The sequence below is a fragment of the Lepidochelys kempii genome, chromosome 7, assembly GCF_965140285.1.
Source record: "Lepidochelys kempii isolate rLepKem1 chromosome 7, rLepKem1.hap1, whole genome shotgun sequence".
NCBI classification, from domain to species: Eukaryota; Metazoa; Chordata; order Testudines; family Cheloniidae; genus Lepidochelys; species Lepidochelys kempii.
In genome coordinates, this window is record NC_136386.1 from 76,413,418 (window position 1) to 76,435,659 (window position 22,242).

The 22,242-nt window shown below is 41.7% G+C and overlaps 1 protein-coding gene across 1 annotated transcript in view; it reads right to left on the bottom strand.

The window, feature by feature from the left end:
- Nucleotides 1-19,599, bottom strand: part of CCDC6 (coiled-coil domain containing 6) — a 63,760-nt gene extending 44,161 nt beyond the window's left edge. Inside the window, exons 1-2 of the mRNA XM_073353393.2 lie at nt 19,232-19,599; nt 22-171 (exon numbers count right to left, since the gene is read on the bottom strand). Coding sequence (XP_073209494.1) covers nt 22-171; nt 19,232-19,498 — 417 coding nt within the window. The 5' untranslated portion in view covers nt 19,499-19,599. The remainder of the gene's footprint in view (nt 1-21; nt 172-19,231) is intronic.
- Between the last annotated feature and the right edge of the window lie 2,643 nt (nt 19,600-22,242).

Consider the following 22,242-nt stretch of genomic DNA (forward strand, 5'->3'; position numbering starts at 1 on the left):
ACAAGCTGAGAAACCAATTACCTGCATCAGTTTCCTCGAGAGTTCATTAGTGAGAAATTCTTCTTCCTTTTCATAGTTTACCGCAAGTGTCTCTTTCTCCTTCTGCAAAGCTTGAATCTTCTTAAATAGAGTGTTGCTGATGAACTCCTCTTCCTGTTCTGCCCTTGCTTGCTGCAAAAAAAGACATATTGAAAGCTACAACTATTTCTCTTTGCTTCTAAAGTATTGTAAAAATAAATAAATAATTCTTTTAATCTGTCACCCAGACCTCAAAATTACTGTATACACCTTAGTAAAACCCCATTACCTTCATTGAAACTCTGCCTGCATAGTGCATGCAATATGTTCCTTTCTTTGTTTCCTTTGTATCAAGTTTGGAAGCCAAGTTATTTAGATCCAAGCATTCCCCCCCCCCCCCCCATCACATTAAGAAATGTCCAGCCTACAACTGGCAACAAACAAAAAAAACCCACCACACACTGTTGGTTGGGGGTGACTATCACCCCAACCTTTCAGCTTTTCTCCTTCACAGACTGACTTTTTCAACCTTTCCTACAGACAAACAAGGTGGGTTTTTAAAAAATTCATCAATCATCCAGCAATACCACCTTGTCCATAGAGTTCCAGAGGACAGAGATTGGCTGCCACTTATTCCTCCAATCGAGAAGCTCTCTCTCCAGGAGAGAATCCCTACGTTTTACCAGAAGGAAAATGAAGTAGCATTCACACTCAGTCTCTCCTTGGAGGTTAAGTACTGTTCCACAGGAGATCAGCCCCACAAACTCCTCCATCTCCTGGGTCCTTCCTGAAGAGTTTAGATCCTCCTAACTCTTCTTTGATAGCTTATAAGTTCTGCAGAAACATTACAGACCTGCTTGACGCATACTTTCGAAGCCCACACAGACTATGTCATATATGCAAATTGAACATCATAGCTAAATAATGCAACAGCCAAGCTCACTCCTCCAAAAATAGATCACACCTAACTAAAACCAACAGAATAAAACAAGTTTAGAATTCTAGGCCAATTTTTTTTTTTAGGAAATTAGTCAATACAGTATTAACAAGTTATCAAAAAGTTTAAAATCCTATTCTGTTGAACTCTAATATCCTTGTCATTTTGCCTCAAACTTATAAACAAACAAAAATCTACCCTGGACTAACATGCAGCATGTAAAGATTTAGGCAGATCAGTTTCAGTTTAGCAGGGGTGAAAAGAGACTTAAAAATTCAAGAACCAGAATTATAACGGGATGTTAGTCTAAATCTTAACTGCATCTCTGCAACAAAAATCCTTCAGGCAAAACCTAACAGTACACAACATATATTGTAAGTTCAGTAAACTTGCAACAGAAAGCTTCTCAGAAAGCTTAATACAATAGATAGGTCATTCCTATCTATTTGAAGGAAAGCCATATTCCCCACAGACAACTATTTTATTAGGAAACAGCAGCTACAGTTACTATCTGCAGTGAAAGTTGTTCAGAGAATCCTCAAACTTCTTTCAAATACACAGGACTCTCGTCATACAAAACTTAACACCCTGGCAAAGCAGTCTGGTAGAATTGAAACACTCATGTTTCATCTGCCGTGTCACATATGTGCTATATTCAAACAAGGTCTGGAGCCCCTATCATTACTAATAATGTAAGAATGTGTCTGAGTGTCATATCAGGAAATTACAAACCAGTGTATAAAGGTCAGCAAGCTCTTGGACAAATGCTACATTAAGTTGTTAGCTTTCATCCTGAAGATGTCTAACATCGAAGACCTAACATATATTTGAATAAAATAATAACTGTCAAAAGAAGCTTTAAAAGGGAATTTAAATAGGGCAAGTATTCTCAGCCTCAAATCTATAACCGAGTCACAATGACATTCAGGATAGAGAACAAATACATACGTTAAAGTCAAATGGTCAGAGTCTATTGTCTCTGAGTCCTTCACAGCACAAACTGGTTCTTAAACCCCATTCCCTTCATTGCCAGTGACACACACCATTATTGTTGGTGTTTGCTTCTCAATGCTGAAGAGACATTAAAAAGACAATCCTATACAGTCTGCCTTTAAAATGTCTAAAATTAAACAAAACCTAGCACTTTGTTCTGAATAAGAGACCAGATAATTGACTGACACACTTAAGTAAAAGTACTAAGAGTTAAAGTTTAACTGATAATATTTAATCTTAACACAAGGGAATGCAGATCTATGTACTTGAGAATCTGAGTTTAACACTTGCCAACTATGAAATCAGATAAATATGGTACTGCTACTAGAACATGCTACGAAAGGATGCCAGGCCCCCGCTGCCATACTTTCTAACCCCTTGCATTCTTTCCTATAGAAAGCCTCCCTTTTGTCTGTAGACTTGGCCCAAAGTAATTCCTGATTTACTTAGTTGTTTTAAAATATTCATTTATCAGATGCTGGTTTCCATTAATTGCTTTAATGTTGTCTAAAATACTGGATGAAACCCTGAATGTTATTGCATTATCACCACCAGCATTCAAATTTAAACACTCATTCCATAATCAAATTTCTCTTATTGACTGCAGTAATGAGTCTTAATACTTTGTCCACTGGGCCTCGGGGCTAAGCCTGGTCTTTTTGCAGTGTGGGCACAGCTCACGCCTGAGTCCCCAGATTTATGTCCGGATATTCTGCCAACACTATCCCACAATCCCCATGGGCTAATGTTTCTCAGCCCTTCTGTCCCCAAAGTATCCACTCGATTTCCAGGAACTGGAAACATCCTTACTTCCCATGCTTACTGCTGGACTGGAAACACAGTTAAGCAGTTTCTGTATTACACAAAGCCCTACTCCAAGCATGCTGCTACTTGGCCACAGGAACAGAGTCATTCTCCCTCAAATGGAAGATTTACTCTCATTGTTGTAGAGTTCTTAAAAACATGCACCATGTGTCCTTTAAAGTAGTATCTGTTTGGCTTATGGATTTCCTGGCAGTTTTATTTCCACAAGAGAGCATTAGAACTGTATACACTATATCTGAGTACACAAAAATTTAACCTGTTGAATACAACAATACCTAGATATTTCTTACAACAGCCTTTGATGGTAAAGACCTTGGATGTCATTGTAAGAAATTAGTAGATACAGTTGTATATAACAAGAATTTATGAGTAACCTTTTGTGTGATTTTATATGGCTCAATGAAGCAACTACCTTACCAGACAGTCAAAGGTTGTTTGATGTGGAAACTCAGCTGGAGAACATCACATCTGTAAAAATTATCCATTGCTTAAAACACTGAATTAGACATTCTAACCATTCCTCTCTTTTCTAATTCTTTGCCCATTATCAATTCAAGAGCGTAACAAAAAGCTTTAGCAACTCAGGGTAACACTGGTATTTTTCTGTGTTACTTGTGAAGTTTTAGAACAGCAGCTTTTTGGTTTACTGCTGTTTGTGCACAGAGGTAATCTTGTCAAAGCACTGTGAACAGAGTTTGCTAAGTAATCAATACATGCTAAGCAAGCAGAGAACATAAGCACATAAAACACTGGTTTTGTTCAGAACCAACATAAGGATCTTTATTTATAGCTATCTTTTTAATGACAGATTTAAACAAAATGTTTAAAATGCAGAGATGTTCCCCACAAGATCATCAGTTTTAAGGTCACTCAAATTTTCTGTCTAAAGTAGTGCAGCTTTCAGGGCATGAAATACAAAGGGAGAAGGAGAGCGGAAGGACAAAGCTACCTGCCACCGTGGCATGCAATATTTTTTTAAAAATCAGGATTGCCATACTCAGTGTTGTCATGACAACTATTCATTTACAATTATTTGTTTTTAATATTGTAATTGTTCTAATTCAACATTTTAAATAATGACATTTTTAAAAAAAATCAGGTTGTTTGGATACGTGCTTGTTCACTAGTAAGTGGTAACTCTGGTTGGACCTTATAGCAACGTTCTTGCCTGCCACCACCTGCACCATCAGACTTAGCTCCCCAACACAGAAACCTGAGTTATGCAACAAAATAGGACGTCAAACGTATAAAAAGTGTGTTAGTCTGCAAGCTACACTTGCTTTTACTTTTTCTTTTCACTGACAGACCACCACTATTTCTTTTCCACACAACAGATCATCCCTCTTCTCTGACCCGTTCCACCATAGTACATTAGCAGCAACTTCACTTCAGTGTCTGTGGTGCACGCTGGAAGAAGTTATCAATAAAAACATTGGGGGAAGGGGGGGGTCTCTAGTCAGAAAGTTAAATAACCTCTTGGGTGGCTATATTACTGAAATAGATGTTCTACTCACAGAATATATGCTTTTGATACTAAGAGGAATGTACAGTCTTGTCCAAAATTTACCCATGTCTGCTCAAAGCCCAGCCAACAGCAAATCTTTGTTAAATATAACTAACTATTCTGCGTACCGCAAGTGGTTTTTTTGTTCAAAGATAGGTACGTGCAAAAACAAAGCAGAGAGAAAATTTCTTAAAGACCTTCTTGAACAGTCTTTAGAAAAAAATCCAAATTCAGTTTATTTAAATAATGTAGATTTCATAGAATCATATCTAAAGGATTTTGGCAGAATATAGAAGTGTGTTTCTGTTTTCCGCCAGGGTCGGCTTTACACTTCATTACAGTATACAAAGGAAGTCAAGTTATCATCTTGTTATTTTACTATAAAATAACCTACCTTCTCTAGGTAGAAGGTGTCACAGTTACAGGGCTAGTTGTGCCTCTGTTCCGTAACTGGGATCACTGATTGCACCCCCTCAGGCATCAGAACTTGAGCCTTTACCACAATTATCCAGACCAGGACCTGGATTATAATACCCTGCATATCCACTGTTTTTACCCTGCAGGTTTGACACCTGTGATTCTTCTCTTTGGGAGTCTGACAAATGGTGTATATAGTGACCCCTTTCCAGGTGGAGCCATCTAGACTTGTTTGCTACATTTCCAGAAACCACTTCTTCTGATTCTAGCCTTGATGTTGCTTCTCTCTGAAGCAGAAACAATAGTCACAAATTTGAACAAGTATTTTCTGTAGCTACTTGCAAAGCAAGTACACCATTTTTAAAAATGCTACTTTATCTCCTCTTTTGCGGTCTTCAAGTTGAAAAACAGTAAGAAATGGTGATCCAACTGGGCTGCAAAAATCTCATCCCCATGTCTCACTATATGAGAAAATCAGACAGAAAAAAGCGAACCCCACTGAGCATGAACATTTTTTTAATGTTATTGGTTAATGTCTGATTCATTAAAAACCGCACATAGTCCTTCTATAGAAAGCCACACTACAACACTGGGTGAATGTTATTTATTCATGTACCAGGATTTTTAAATATCATGTTGTGTGTGCATCATTATTAATAACTACAATAAAGAATTCCAGGAAGTCTTTAACTATGCAGCAATAAGCAGGAACACTAAATATCAGGACAGTTTTATAGAATAAATAAATCTTGCAAATATTTCCAAACTTATCGGGAAGGAGGAGATTTGGGAGGAGGATAATGTACGATTTAAGCATGCACCCTAACATGAAGCAATCTTCTCTCTTTTATGAGCTGCTCCTCACCTTCTATGGACAGCTTATATCTCTTTTTACTATCACCTTATTTCTGGTTTCTATCAGTACCTCCCTGCTCCTCACATAGTTTCTCGATTGCTTCACCTCATCTTTGTTTCAGTCCCTCTCACTGAGGTTCACCCTCTTCCTTGGGAGGTGTTTGGAAGATCCCTTCTTTCCATATTCCCTGTCACCCATTTTACTTCCTTCTCTTACGAGGCCCAGCTTCACACTGATCACCCCTTTAGCTAACCAGAACTTCATGTCTTCAACCAGCGAGAAGGGTCTGACTAAAGAGAACACAACATGAGATGCTCCTAGACCCTGCAAGCTCAGGGAAAAAGGCCAAACTAATATTCTCTACCTTAATCCAATGGAACTGCTTTCCTCTTTTTAGTGTCCTTGTTCTTTACACCCTGCATTTGTTTCTCTTCCCTCTATCCTATTTGTTTAGTCTGCTATTCCCTCTTTGAAGTCCAATTTGTGCATTTTGCTCTGCCCTGTTTTCCCTCCTTTCTCCTGCACCTTCAACTTGGTTTTTGGTCTTCCTCCCTGTCAAGGTTCCTCCCACACTCTGAACTCTAGGGTACAGATGTGGGGACCTGCATGAAAAACCTCCTAAGCTTATCTTTACCAGCTTAGGTCAAAACTTCCCCAAGGTACAAAATATTCCACCCGTTGTCCTTGGATTGGCCGCTACCACCACCAAACTAATACTGGTTACTGGGGAAGAGCTGTTTGGATGCGTCTTTCCCCCCAAAATACTTCCCAAAACCTTGCACCCCACTTCCTGGACAAGGTTTGGTAAAAAGCCTCACCAATTTGACTAGGTGACTACAGACCCAGACCCTTGGATCTTAAGAACAATGAACAATCCTCCCAACACTTGCACCCCCCCTTTCCTGGGAAATGTTGGATAAAAAGCCTCACCAATTTGCATAGGTGACCACAGACCCAAACCCTTGGATCTGAGAACAATGAAAAAGCATTCAGTTTTCTTACAAGAAGACTTTTAATAAAAATAGAAGTAAATAGAAATAAAGAACTCCCTCCTGTAAAATCAGGACAGTAGATATCTTACAGGGTAATTAGATTCAAAAACATAGAGAACCCCTCTAGGCAAAACCTTAAGTTACAAAAAAGATACACAGACAGAAATAGTTATTCTATTCAGCACAATTCTTTTCTCAGCCATTTAAAGAAATCATAATCTAACACATACCCAGCTAGATTACTTACTAAAAGTTCTAAGACTCCATTCCTGATCTATCCCCGGCAGAAACCAGCATATAGACACACAGACCCTTTGTTTCTCTCCCTCCTCCCAGCTTTTGAAAGTATCTTGTCTCCTCATTGGTCATTTTGGTCAGGTGCCAGCGAGGTTACCTTTAGCTTCTTAACCCTTTACAGGTGAGAGGAGCTTTCCCCTGGCCAGGAGGGATTTCAAAGGGGTTTACCCTTCCCTTTATATTTATGACACTCCCTTAAAAATGTACTTGTATTTCTGCTGTTGAATTTAGCTTTCTCCCAGCAAAATCAAAGAATGTCCTGCAGAGTCACTTCACCCTATGCATATTGGTGATCTTCCAGTTTCTCCCTGAAATTCCACTCTATTGTACTCTGTATAATTCAGAGTGAAATTAAAATAATTCAGTGGGATCATCTTGCAGTCTGCAGTGCACAGAACATAACAGAATGGCAGGGAGAGCAAAAGAACTGGGTAGCAAGCACTAATTGAACAAGGTGCCTGATGAGACAAAAAGGGACCCTGCTTGATCTTTAAAAACTGAACAGAAAGTTTTTCAACACTAGAGAATGAACCAAGCAAACATTATGCTTTTGCATAAATTTGGTCAATGTGTAGCAACAGTCATCTTCCTCCCCAGTGTGCAGTCCCATGTCACTATACCCATACTGCATAGTTACAATTGCCTCATTTGCAGTACAACGTTCAATTTATGACCTATTGATGAACATAAGTCCTGCCTTTGCCTGCATCTGCTCCTAGATCTCATGAAAATTAAGAGTTTAATAATTACTAAAGTGGGGTAAGGGTGATGGATGAAAGAGCAGACAATGAAAAGTTGTATGTCTGCAAAACATGCATTTCTCCCCTGTACCAGGGGGACAGATTCCAGCCACACCTTTTGAAATGAGCACTAAATTTCAAACCCCATTATAATGAAGACCACAACTTCAAACCACAACTAAGCATGAAAATAAAGATACAGACAGACCCTTTCTGAGATGAAAGTGGGCAGTGCATCCATTAAAAAGAGCACATTTCACGTTTACAAAACCCCTAAAGTTTAGTATTAAACCAAGAAATGCTCTGCCTGCTCCAGAAAGGAAAAATCATGGCACCTTTCTAGCAAGAACTAGAACACGCTTCCCTGGATAGCTGCAAACGTGGTTTTTATGCTCAGCAGAGAAAGATTCAAATAGATTAAAAGGCAAACAATGTGGGAACACAAAGTTAAGGTAGCCCAGATATAGCTTGTAAAGCCTGTTTTTAAAAGAAAATAAATTACTTATGAATGCTCAGAGGAAGGGGAGCATGATTAGGGATGAAAGGTAGGTGGTAACAGGGGAAGAAGGATTTGGGTATGTAGTGAGGGATGGGGGTATTATGGGGAGTGGGATAAAAGGGAATGACTGGAGGGGCTCGGGTGACGGGGGTGCGATTAGGGGAAGTGGGAGGGATAGCAGAGGGATTTGGGGGGGATTAGTGGTACGGGGATCTGTCATCTCTGAATTTTCCTCATGTGTGTGTTCTGGGATCTGTGGGCACCCTGCCCCTCTGAAGGTGTCTGAGCCTCTCTTCTTGCCTGCCATGTGTTTTGGGACTTGGGGGACCCTGCTGCTCTTGGAGTGTCTGAGCCCCTCTCCTTGACTTTCCATGTGAGCTACGATCTGGGTGGAGGGCAAAATGAAGGTAACAAATTTAAACATCTAAAATCCAGAAAATAAATAGTAAAGATACACATATCCCAAGTGTAGGATTGGTGAGGGGGCACAGGCGCTGGCTGCCTTCGGCCCCAGGGGTGCTCACCCCCCTGCTCCACCCCAGGCCCTGCCCCCACCTGACCTCTTCCCCCAAACTCCCACACTCACCCTTCCCATCCCCACTCCATCCTACCTCTTCCTGCCCCCACGGCCCCACCCCCTGCACTGCCTCTTCCCACCCAGTTCCACCCCATCCCCGCTCCTGCCCCTCCATCCCAGCACCTCCAGCACCCCACGTAACTGCTGATCCAGCCGTGGGTGAGAGGTGCTGGGAGAGAGTGGGGAGCCAGTGCTAAGCACCCACTAATTTTTTTTCTGTAGGTGCTCCAGCCCTAGACCACCCACTGAGTCAGCGCCTATGTGAGGGGGCTGACCAGAGTATGTGTGGGAGAGGCTCAGTTTGGAAACGGAGAGGACTGCGTAGACCTGGGGCATGGCTAGAGAAGCCTGTCTGAAGCAGGGGCAGGATTCCCAGATAGGGGTGGGTATTTCCCCCCCAAAATAAAAATTCCCCTTCCACAGAGGTAGATTAGAGCAACTTGCCTGCTTCCATCCCAGGCCAAATTTCTGCCATGGGTTGGATTTGAACTCTCAGTGCCTGTGGTGGTGCTCAGAATGATACTTTTGGAGTCACTCAGGGCCTCTAATATAAAGAGAGTTTTCCAGATACTTAGCCCTGGTCTGCGCTAAGAAATTAGGTCAGTATAACCTATATTGATCAGGGGTGTGAAGAAAAGAAAACAAACCCCCCAAACAATCTAACCCCTGCTGTAGACAACATTATTCTCCTATCAACTTAACTACCACTTCTCAGTGGACTACCTAAGCCACAATGCCTTCACTGGAGTACCACTGTGCTGGCGCAGCATCTTAAGTATAGACACAAGCCCTGAGAGAGAGAGAGAGACAGACAGACAGACAGACACACACACACACACCCACCCACCCCCAGCAGGCATGCAAGATGACAACAGAGCAGCAGCAACTGCGTTAGGGGCAATCAGCTTCTCACAACCCAGACAGGGAGGTAACTGGGCTAACTTAAACATAGGATATGTCTACACTTAAGCAGCTGCAGCAGAGCAGCGCCACTGCTGTAGCCCTTCAGTGTAGACACTACTTACATCAATGGGAGGGCTTCTTCTATCGGTGTAGCTACCTCCCCAAGAGGCAGTAGCTAGATCGATGGAAGGATTTTGTCAACCTAGCACCATCTATACCGGCAGTTAGGCTGGCATAGCTACATCCCACAGGGATGTGGATTTTTCACACCCCTGAGAGACTTAGCTCTGCCAATGTAAGTTCACAGTGTAGACATGCCTATACAAAAGCTACAAGGAAAGATTAAAGGTTATGTATAGGGAAACGTGCATGTAGACCTCGCCTGATTTATTTTACTCTTTGCTCTGCAAGTTGTGTACCTATGAATGAATGAATGAATCATGCTATATTTTGAAGAAGCCGATTTTGAGTGACTTTAACAACCCAACTCCTCAGACTGATGAGGCATACAGGTGCCAAAGCGAGATGGGCCTGTTGCATTCACATGGTTGGGAAACCGGGTGAGCCGCAGCCCAGAGATCCAGTCAGAATGGCAGGACTGTGTGGTTCACCCAGAGTGGCAGACATGAAACCAGGTCTTGCAACTATGTGGTATGCCTGAGAGAGACTAAAACGGTTCTAAGGCTCAATTTGCCCTGTAACTTGACAACAAATACTAGAAGCTACAGAAGAACAGAGAAATAGAAAAATTTCACGTAACTCAATCCCAACATTTTTGAATGATATGAAACTCAAATACCTGCATTAAAGTCCCAGTATGAATACAACATGTTTTCCCTAACCCAAACAAAAGAAATCCCTCTCAATTCAATGCAAAAGAACTACTTGGATATAGCACTGCAAAGTACCATCCTAATAATCCCACCAAGATTGAAGATCTACAGGTTTAAATGCTTTTTTATTTGTAATAATTTGAATTAAATTCTATATAAAATAGAAACTTGTCAAATTTATATCTGCAGAAGTTATTTTCACTGGAAGTCAAGATGCCAGGGAGGAAATGATGGCAAAATATTTTCTACCAGTCTATTTGTTATAAATATCTAGTATACAAACTGTCAGTATTCTAACAGAAACACTGTTACAGTTCTTGAAGCTTTTCTATTTTACTTCTATAATACAGTCAAATAGTAAGTGTTATCACAACATCTCGACAACGTCTTCCTCTGGAAACGTAATGCACTAAAGGCTAGTCAGCACTACTGAATGTAAACCGACTATGCATGCACCCTTTTCTACCATCTATGAAAGTTGGCCAACTACGCAGGTAACAATATTACTCTTACCACAGCAACCTAAAGGCCAAAAAGTTGACAGAGTTCACTATTTAGTTTCCTTTCTCCTTTGGATACTTCTACCTAGGATTCAAGTTCTGTAGACACTTCTTAAACAGAGACAAGTGTAAAAAAAGAACAAATGAAACCTCTCTTGCATATTTATCCATTTTTTCTGAAAGATTTCAAGGATTAGACAGTTCTATCATGACTGATAATTTACTGCTCCTTAATGATACACAAAGTCTGATCCCTGACTCTCAAAAGTCGGTATTAATAAAATGGGCATTTCCCTAGATTTTGCTGATTACTTGTGCTAAAGTTTTGCTTCAGCTTTTGCATTATCTTAGTAATTTCACACCTAAAGTTTCCCCAAATATATTTTTCACCAATTCACCCCACTCTGCAAATATATTCAAGACTTTGTCATGTCCCTAGACACGCTACCATTTGAGCCACACTGCAGCCAGATAAAAAAAATGTTCCAAAAAGACTGCCTACTAAGCCCTAATGAGTCGAACTGTGAACAGTCTATCCTACACCCAGCAGGAGCCAAACAGAACAAAATAGTGGTCCAACCCATTTTTACACAAACCATATTAAAATATTTGGGCTTACAGGTACATCTCAGACTTCTTTAATTTTGTATATTTGACATTCATTTTGAAACGAAAGTTCAATGAACAGCTTAAGCCTCGCACATAGGGCTCCAAATACTATCCATTAAAAAAAAAAAGAAGAATACCCAGTCTCTAAATTGTTTTCCACTTTAGGCTTCATTCTCCACTTGTCCACCTCCAGACACTGATGACTGGCAGAAACACTGTTACAGTTCCTGAAGCTTTTCCTTCCTTTGTACCTTCCCCACCACCACTCTACTCACCACTCCTTAAACACCCCCCTTTGGATTCTTCCTACCTACTTCTTCCTTCCCTCCCAAATCTTCATGCACTTAAGGTGAACTGCAAAGATATTTGTTTTTTTTTAAACCCAAATGTTGAAGAGACTCTAAAAGAGAAAAAAAGTATATTAACAGCATATTTTGCATTGTATTTATAGTAAACTGAAATATTAACTTTGCTAACTTCAACTGTTAGGGCTGAAAGTTTACTAGCCAGGTCATTGTCTCTGACTATATATAAAGTTTCAGCAAAAACAGTATGAACATGAGATTGGAGGAAAATAAGTTGTTTTGCTGATGCCAACTGTTCTGTTGAGAAACTGCAGTATCTCTGTAGTGCATTTTGCTTTACCCATGAAAATCCATCCAAATTTGCTTAACTTATGAGCCACTGAAAATTTGAACACACTCAGCAGAGGTTTGTTAGAGGCTGGCAGCAAATTTCTCCAAACTTCGTGTCTGCCGAGCACGTTCCATCCCAATACTGAGCAGGGAGTTTTCCTCCAACTGCTCTTCCCAGCTGCCGGGAGCAACGGTGGCACTGGGCCCTAGAACTAAGAACAAGGGAACTCAATCTCTCCATTCTTCATGCTCCCTCTATTGGCATCCAGACAAGAGAGAGGAAGCAGCCAAACTCAAACACAGAGGTATGAAGAGCAGAGAAACGACAGGGTAGGAAGGTAAAGAAACAGAAGGAAAGAAAAGTCTAACCACTAAAACACACGCCACTCCAGAACCTGAAATAGAATCCAGGATTCCTGAGTCTTAATACTCCTCTGTCAGCAAATACCTGTAAAACCCACTGGCAAAGCATGTGTGTCATCCCCTTCAAATGACAGGCCCACAGAGTATAACTGCCTACTACTGGTTATTCCATTAGCTCATTCAGCAGAGGTCTATGCTGTGGATCTGATTGTTCCAAAGCCATTACTGAAATATTTGGGCTTTTTCATTTTACCTTTTTTAAAACAAGCTAAGAAGTGACATTTATACGAGCTATGTCAAAATAATGTTAAGGTTGCAATCTCAAGCACTCAAAAGTTAGGAAATGCCAGAATTAAAGTTGCCTATAAGGTATCTTATCTAACAAATTGAATAAAATTATTATAGTAAAAAAAATTAGTGAAAAATAAGGTCCTAATGCTGCAAACACAAGAAGGTACACAACTGTACTCACATGAATAGTCCCATTGACTTAAGTTAAGCAAGTGCATAAACAGCTGCAGAATCAAGAACTAAAATTATTTTTCTTAACATTACTGTGGCATGCAGTCTGTCACTATAAAACAAAATTATTGCAGTGTTAATGAAAAGCTTAGGCTTTCAATACACTAACCAAGTTACTGTAAACATTTTACACCCATCCCCATATTTTCAAAAACAGAAGTCCATATTAGGCACCTAAGGGCAGGAATTTCAAAAGCACTTAACTGACTTGGGACCACAAGTCCCATTAACTTTACACGGCAAATCATGACTGGAAATGATTTCACATGGCTACTTGCCCCCACTTTCTTGCCTTATATAAGTCCAAGCCATAGAAGGTGATATTAACTGCAAATATAGCACAATTATTTGCTCATCAATTTTTTAGTTGGTGTTGGTCTCACAGTAAGGAAGTTAATGAAGCCCTTGGCATGTCTTTTTAAGTTTGAAACTTCTTAGTAGAAAAAAAAATGTAAAATTGTACCAATTAGAAAACTAAAAAAAGTTACAATACAATCATTTGAGAAATGTAACACTATAAAAATGTAAAAACACAATCTGATTTAATTTTTAAAAAGTTTAAATAAAAAAAATCATGATCTAAATAAAAACAAATTTTTAAAGACGTTATTTTTATCTACCCTGGTACCAGGCACCCAATGTACTGAATGAGGCAAGGATCTTGTGGAAAAAATGGTATGTACTGATGTAGTAAAAGACTATCATAATGCATATGCACAAGGGAGCGAAATTAAGGTTAAGCAACTTACTTCTGAAATTTCTTAGTGATTGACTTTGTAACACTGTAAACGTAACATTGTCCTAATGTAATGTTTTTGTATGTAATCTGATAATACTTCACATCTGTACAGTGCTTTGTTTTTAAAAACACAGCACAAACTTCAATCATCCCAACAACGCCCTTCAATGTGGTTATGCAAGAATGAAGACAATTTCAAGATGAAGCAGTTGCACAAGTATAAATTATTCTCTATTTGGCGTGCAATCATTGGTGACAATAAGGAAGAAAATACTTAATGCCCAAACTTAATTTGCAGGCCTGACAATCAAAGAAATCTTTGTAGTAACATATTTTACCAAATTTGATAAGGAATCAGTAAACACGCAAACATGAAAGCTTATGCTTAAATAAATTTGTTAGTCTCTAAGGTGCCACAAGTACTTCTTTTCTTTTTATGAAATCTTAATGCCTTTTTCCCCCAGACTGACTATTCCATGTAGAAACACACTTTAATACAGGCTTTTTACACAAAATATCCATGTTCAAATTCACCCCTCTGCCACCAAGAAGTTCACACACACAAAGGAAAGAAAGCAAGCACTCCTTTGCTAACACTGCAGCAAGCTTTAAAACAATTCCAAAAGCTGTTTGCATTCATGCTGAATTCAGTGATAATGGGGCACAAATACAAAGACTAACAAAAGCCAGCCTTATTAAGGGGGAAAAATAGAGGTTTGCCAAAAAGAAAACGAAAGGAGAAAGTTTTCAACATTTAAAGATGAAACCGCACAGAGAACTAAGTAACTGAAATACAATTTTAAAGTGTCTGCAATGCTAACACACTAGAGTACAAATCAGTGTGTGTTGTAAGGGTCCTTGATAAGAAACCCCATGCTGGGAAGACTCGCATTCATCTATATACTTTTGTGTTCATTTAAAACAATTTCATCTCCATACTTTATCTGTACACAAATGGGCATTCTCCTCCTCAGCTCATCTTTGCCCTGTGATGAAATCAAAGCTGATTTGTAACATCACCATCATTTCTATAATAGGAAATAAACATGTTACATACATTTACAACTTCTCTACGAGACCAACAATGAACTTAGGTTGAGTTGTGAGGGAGTAAATACAAAAAGCTATATTGTACTAGTAAAAAGCAGAGTAAATGACAAGCAAAGTAGAACAACTGTTTCCCCTTACACACCTCCCCAACTAAACAGTTATTTATACCTGCCCTCAATCAGCTCTCACTTAAACCTTTTCAAGGCCAGAGAAAAGTGATCTCCAATCATTTTTATATTGAGTAATAGGACAATATCTGGAATGCAAATGTGTTTATATTAATGATGGTTTAAAGTCCTGACAAGTTATAAATAGAGCCCTACCAAATGCACAGTCCATTTTGGTCAATTTCCTGGTCACAGGATTTAAAAAATAGTAAATTTCATTATTTTAGATATTTAAATCTGAAATTTCACAGTGTTGTAACTGTAGGGGTCCTGACTCAAAAGGGGGTTGTGGGAGGGTTGTAAGGTTATTGTAGGGGGATCACAGTATTGCTACCCTTACTTCTGTGCTGCCTTCAGAGCTGGGCCCTTGGCCAGCAGTCGTCACTCTCTGGCCGCCTAGCTCTGAAGGCAGTAGGGCAGAAGAAAGGGTGGCATAGTATGGTATTGCCACCCTTACTTCTGCACTGCTGCTGGTGGGGAGCTGCCTTCAGAGCAGGGTGCCTTGCTAGCAGCCCTACAATAACCAAGCAACACCACCTCCTACAGCCCCCTTTTGGGTCAGGACCACAGTGTGAGAAATGCTGTCTTCCCCTGTGAAACCTGGTCTTTTGTACACGTTTACCTTATACTATACAGATTTCATGGGGGAAAACCAGATTTCACAGTCCATGACACATTTTTCACAGTTGTGAATTTGGTAGGGCCCTAGTTATAAAGTTATGTTTTCTGATGATCCAAGACACTATTATAACATATTTAAAAAATACGTATTAATTGACACCTTTAATACTTATAGGCTGAAAATGTCCAAAGAGCAAGAAGTTGACTTTAGAAATGGTAAATGACCTATAATTCTAGTCCTGTTGCACTGCCATAAATTACAAATATATACTTCTATTTGACAGAGAAATTGTGAACAGTTCTCCAGGGCCTCCACTCTCCCCTTGCTGATTTTATTTTCCTAATCATCTCTCTTTTCTATATTTCAGCAACTATTTCAAACAAGTGACTGCACTCTAGTTCGCCCCTTTGTGCTCATCAATATGTCACATTCTATTTTCAGAGTTCTAAACTGCCGAGCATTTCTGACTGAACCCACTTATAAGAGCTAACTGTACAGAGATCCTTCTGAAGAGGTTAGATTTTCTCGTATGCCCACAGGTTGCCATAGATATGCTTTACTTCTTTTCTCTATTCTTCTGAGATTTTTTAAAATAAACTTCACTTCTGGATTTTAGATCTGAACAAAAATAGCACCTGTTTATAAATTAACATCTGATTAATAGTGAATGCATTCAGTCCCCAAAGAAAACCCCAGAGTATAAATTTTGGAAATGAGTGCAAAAATCTAATGGTTATCTTTAGAAATTACACACAAGCAAGTATATTTTTGAAACCATGCTGAGTATATCTCACTGTAAATGGCAAAAAGAAAGTCTCTGATAAGATCTCTCAGCTTTCATTTCTGGGCCAGAAGATACTATGCTATTTAATTTAATAAAAACATGGCATATGCCTCTTGTAAAGTAATAACAGAACTGTATATTTCCCTGATTAGTCAAGGATGACAAATATAGCACCAAAATATTACTGTATTCGATTTCATGCACTTTTCCTGCAGACATCCTGCTGGACATTCAAATGGCTATTAGGAAAGCAGGAGAGAGGTTTCTCTTGAGGAGTTCCAGATTCCTTTTCTTAGCCACCAAACCTAACAGTCTATATTCTCCTACCACCAATAGTAAAAAGCAAATTGGGTAGCCAAGTTATTGGTAATATATTTGTAATAAAGCTAAGAATTTGCTAGGCCTGACATGGATAAAAGATCACAGTTACGAGCATTTGCACTCTAAGAGACTCATCCTGCATATCAATGTGACTATTCACCTAAGTAAAGGTGTACAGAGCCAAGACCAAATTTCAATGAATACAAGTATGTAGGGTTATTTATAATGCCACAGAATTTTGCTCATGACTATAAAACAATATGCTTGCATATTAGTTTTGATAATGCAATTCTAACTACCATCACAACCACTATTCACCTAAAACCACCGAACTCTAAAACAATGGAAAACTAGAGCAGCTGCATGTTAAACATATTTACATATTTTTTTTTTTTACTCAGGATTACCTAATCCTATAATTCATGATGCAGACAGAGTTCTAATTATCCTCCTAAATGTTCATAAATCAATGACCCTTCCTCACATAGGCTAAGGAAATGTGTTTCTCACAGTTTTAAATTGACAAAGTTTACAATAACTGTCCTTGCATCTAGGGGCATTTTTTAATACTGGCACACTTTTTAATCCTGTGTTTCTACACCTGCAACAATGATGCTAAACAGTCTTATTTTAAAGACTATTTTTACAAATCAACTTTTCAGCCATAATTTAAATGAGTTTCCATCCAATCTATTCATGTAAAATGGGTAGTGTGCACACTAAAAATACGAATAAAATACCGGTTTCAGAGTAGCAGCCATGTTAGTCTGTATCCGCAAAAAGAAAAGGAGGACTTGTGGCACCTTAGAGACTAACGAATTTATTTGAGCATAAGCTTTTGTGAGCTACATCCAATGAAGTGATCTGTATGCATCCGATGAAGTGAGCCGTAGCTCATGAAAGCTTATGCTCAAATAAATGTGTTAGTCTCTAAGGGACTAAAATACCGTAATGGTAACCTGCATATTTTCTTACCACTTGTCTTCTCAGATGAGGAGTGAGAATTGAAGATGTACTGAATGTATCCATAAATTATGTATCCTTAAATGAACTGTCTTCCAGTCCATTCAACACCATTCTTTACTATGAGTGACTTTATGGAATGTCTATATTCATTCTACATAAATCCCAGAACCCTTACTTCCCGTAAAATATTCATTTATTTTAATAAACTTGCATGTTAATGATCAATTACCAAATAAAGCCATATAGATCAGAACCTATCTATTAGCACCGAAGTAAGCAACTATACTTCATTAGCCATGGTGAGGAAATCAGCATGTTTTCTCATCGAGTTGCAAATTTTAGGCCCCCATCCAGAGAACCTTACGCTGGCACAGATCCAATGGCAGGATCAGGGCCGTAACCAAGTGCAGTATTTACAATACTTCAGAAACACTATAAAACAAAAGGCAGAAAGTATAGAATCTTAAAGGAGTCTGATTATAGCTCATTCTCATTTTCTACTCTAGTTTTCATACAGTAAAGAACATTAAAATAGGAAAATATTTTAAATAAACTAATTCATATGGCACCCATTTTGAAAGACTTCGCCTGAGTTAAATTTTTCTGCAAGCATTTGAGAAAGAGAGAAAGAACAAAAATGTGCCATTTATGCAAGAGTACATTAAGACTTAGACAGCTCTGAATGTGTTATGATTAGATCCATTTTACTTGAAAGGTTTGGCACGAGGAAACTTCTTTGAGCTGCAACAGCAACAAACCCTGCTATTAAAACCCAGTGTTTTAAACCCAGTTCTGTGCCAACAGATTCACGTATTGTAGTAGTTCCCCGAGGCCCTTATCAGCATAGAGGATGTTAAAACTTTACTAAACTATTTCCAATTATGTCAGACATCTAGGGACCCAACCCAAACACACTGCAGCACCGCCAACGCTTTTACCCCAACTGCCAGACAGGTGCGCTCAATGTTTACTCCTTTCTATAAGGAGGTGACAAGCTGCAGAGAAACAGGAACGAAAGCCTGTCAGGGAAGAGCCTGACCTTCTCCATCCGCGGTCCCCACCGAGTGGGGCGCAGACACGGTGCCCGACCCCCCCCCCCCCCGGCTCCTAGGCAGAGCCCTTCCTAGTGCAAAGCGCTGGGAGTTTCCGAGGTCACGGAGTTCTCCCCACAGAGACATCCCACCCATCTCTGGGTCGCTTTCCCATCACCAGCTCGTGCATTGCTCCAGCACCTTCTTTCTGGTAATTACACCCCCACCTCCGCGGCGGAGAGCGCCTCAGGACCCCGCGCCACTGGCAGGGCGGGCAAGGCCAGCCACCGAGCGAGGGGGTGCCCAGGGGTCGCCTCTGAGGGAACCCAGCAACCCCACCGCAAGCCGCCCAAGCAGTGGGGACCCTCCCCAGCAGGCGGGTCTCCCCTTCAAAGCGACGCGGGAAAGCCGCCCGACCCAGCGGCGCCTGGAAGCCGGGCGCCTCCCTCCCGGGCCGGCGGGGGCAGGCATGGCCCTGCCCAACGCACCGCGCCGCAGCCCCGCGCCGAGCCGAGCCGAGCCGGCACTCACGATGGTGACGCTGGCCTTGCGCAGGTCGCGGTTCTCCTCCTGCAGCGCTTTGCACTTCAGCTTGTAGGTCTCCAGCTCGATCTTCAGCACCTTGTTCTCCTGCTGCAGCGAGGCCAGCCGGTTCGTCAGCTCCTCCAGCCGGAACGGCGAGATCACGATGCCGCCCGCCTTGCCGCCCCCGGCGCCGGGGCCCGCCGCGCAGCCCGCCGGCGCCACGCCGCTGCCTCCCGCGCCGTCCGTGTCGCTCTCGCTGGCGCTGTCCGCCATCGCCGCGGCCGCCGCCTCCCACCAGCCGCTGCCTGCGAAGGGAAGAGGGGCGGGGGCGGGGCCGGCCGAGACGCAACCGCCTGGGCCGGGCGGCAGGGCGCAGGCTCCGAGCCGCGCTCGCCGGGAAAGCGGGGAGCTGCCCGCTGCACTGCCAGCCAGCCAGCCCACAGCGACACTGCCCGCGGCCCGGCGCTACTGCAGCCGCCCCCGGGAGCGGCGCTGCGCGGCCAGGGCAGCGGGGAGCGCCCCGCCCCTGCCAGGGCGCCCAACTCCTTCCTCTGCACAGGCGGCCAGTCACGGCAACCAGAATCCCCCGCGCTGTGACCCCCCGCCTCCCACTTCGCAGCCTCTCTCTCTCTAAACCACCCCCCAGAAACCCATCCCCGCAGCCTACCCAGCCACCCCTCGCTGCTGCGTGTCCTCTGCCCCCACCCTACTCCTGCAGCCGCCCCGGCAAACCCTCCTCCACCCTCGCCCTCCCTACCCTCTCCACCAGTCACCCCCCCAGTATCCCACGGGTGGCAGCTCGCTCGGTGACCCACGCGTCCTTAGTGGAAAGGGGGTCAGGGTTCTTTCCCCACTCTGAACTCTAGGGTACAGATGTGGGGACTCGCATGAAAGACCCCCTAAGCTTATTTTTACCAGCTTAGGTTAAAAACTTCCCTAAGGTTTCAGAGTAACAGCCGTGTTAGTCTGTATTCGCAAAAAGAAAAGGAGTACTTGTGGCACCTTAGAGACTAACCAATTTATTTGAGCATAAGCTTTCGTGAGCTACAGCTCACTTCATCGGATGCATACCTAAGGTTCAAACTTTTCCTGGTCCTTGAACAGTATGCAGCCACCACCAAGCGTTTTAAACAAAGAACAGGGAAAGAGACCTCATAGAGACGTCTTTCCCACAAAATATCCCCCCCCCCACACACAAGCCCTACACACACCCTTCCTGTGGGAGGCTTAAGAATAATATCCTAACCAACTGGTTACAAAAATCATTAAAGACCCAAACCCCTGGATCTTGGAACAATGGAAAAATCAGTCAGGTTCTTAAAAGAAGGATTTTATTTAAAAAAAAAAAAAAAAAGGTAAAAATCATCTCTGTAAAATCAGAATGGAAAATACTTTACAAGGTATTCAGATTCAAAACACAGAGGATCCCGCTCTGGGCAAAACCTTTAAAGTTACAGAAAACAGGAATAAACCTCCCTCTTAATACAGGGGAAAATTCACATAAAACAAAAGATAAACTAATCCGCCTTGCCTGGCTTACCTATACTGGTTGCAATATTGGAGACTTGGATTAGGATGGGTTGGAGAAGATGGATTTCTGTCTGGCCTCTCTCAGTCCCAAGAGAGAACACATAAACAAATAGCACACACGAAAACCTTCCCCTACCCCTCTCAAGATTTGAAAGTATCTTGTCCCCTTATTGGTCCTTTGGGTCAGGTGCCAGCCAGGTTAGCTGAGCTTCTTAACCCTTTACAGGTAACAGGATGTTGCCTCTGGCCAGGAGGGATTTTATAGCATTGTATACAGAAAGGTGGTTACCTTTCCCTTTATATTTATGACACGCCCCCCCAAATCACAGATAGGGTGAAACACTGGCTGTGATTTCTTCCTAAAGCTCTAGGGGAAAACAGAGTTAATAAAACACATGCATCTCTAAATAAACTACTAACTGCATAAAGACTAACAAATTTCCTGCATCTTAAGGACGATTTGGACCAGTTGATTCTGGGAAACTTTCACGGGAGAGTGCATCAGCCACTTTGTTAGAAGCTCCTGAAATGTGTTGTATGTCAAAATCAAAATCTTGGAGAGCTAAACTCCACCGAATAAGTTTTTTGTTATTTCCCTTGGTGGTATGAAGCCACTGTAGCACAGCACGGTCGGTTTGCAGGTGGAAACGCTGTCCCTAAATGTATGGGCGTAGCTTTTCCAGAGCGTAGACAATGGCATAACCTTCCTTTTCACTGATTGACCAGTGGCTTTCCCTCTCAAACAGCTTCTTGCTGAGAAACACGACAGGATGGAACTCTTGATTTGGTCCTTCCTGCATTAAAACTGCTCCCACACCACGCTCAGACGCATCTGTGGTTAGTAGGAACGGTTTGTCAAAGTCTTGGTCCCTTAGCACATGGTCAGACGTGAGTGTTGCTTTAAGCTGGTTAAAGGCCTTCTGACACTCTTTAGTCCACTGAACTGCATTTGGCTGTTTCTTTTTGGTTAGGTCTGTCAGTGGGACGGCGATTTGGCTGTATTGCTGTACAAATCGCCTGTAATATCCGGCCAAGCGTAAGAAGGATTGGACCTGTTTCTTTGACTTTGGGACAGGCCACTTTTGGATAGCATCCACTTTGGCCTGTAGGGGGTTGATAGTTCCTTGACCCACCTTGTGTCCAAGTCTGTTTAGGCCTATTTGACACTTCTTAGCCTTAACAGTTAGTCCTACCTTCCTTACGCGCTCAAAGACTTTTTGTAGATGTTCCAGGTGTTCTGCCCAGGAATCCGAAAATATGGCCACATTGTCAAGGTAGGCGACTGCATATTCTCCCAATCCCGCTAGGAGACCATCTACAAATTTTTGGAAGGAGGTGGGGGCATTCTGCAGCCTGAAAGGGAGCACATTAAATTCATACAGCCCGACATGTGTGATGAAGGCTGACCTTTCCTGGGCGGATTCATCTAGTGGTACCTGCCAGTATCCCTTCGTTAAGTCCAAGGTAGAGATGAACTTGGCCCATCC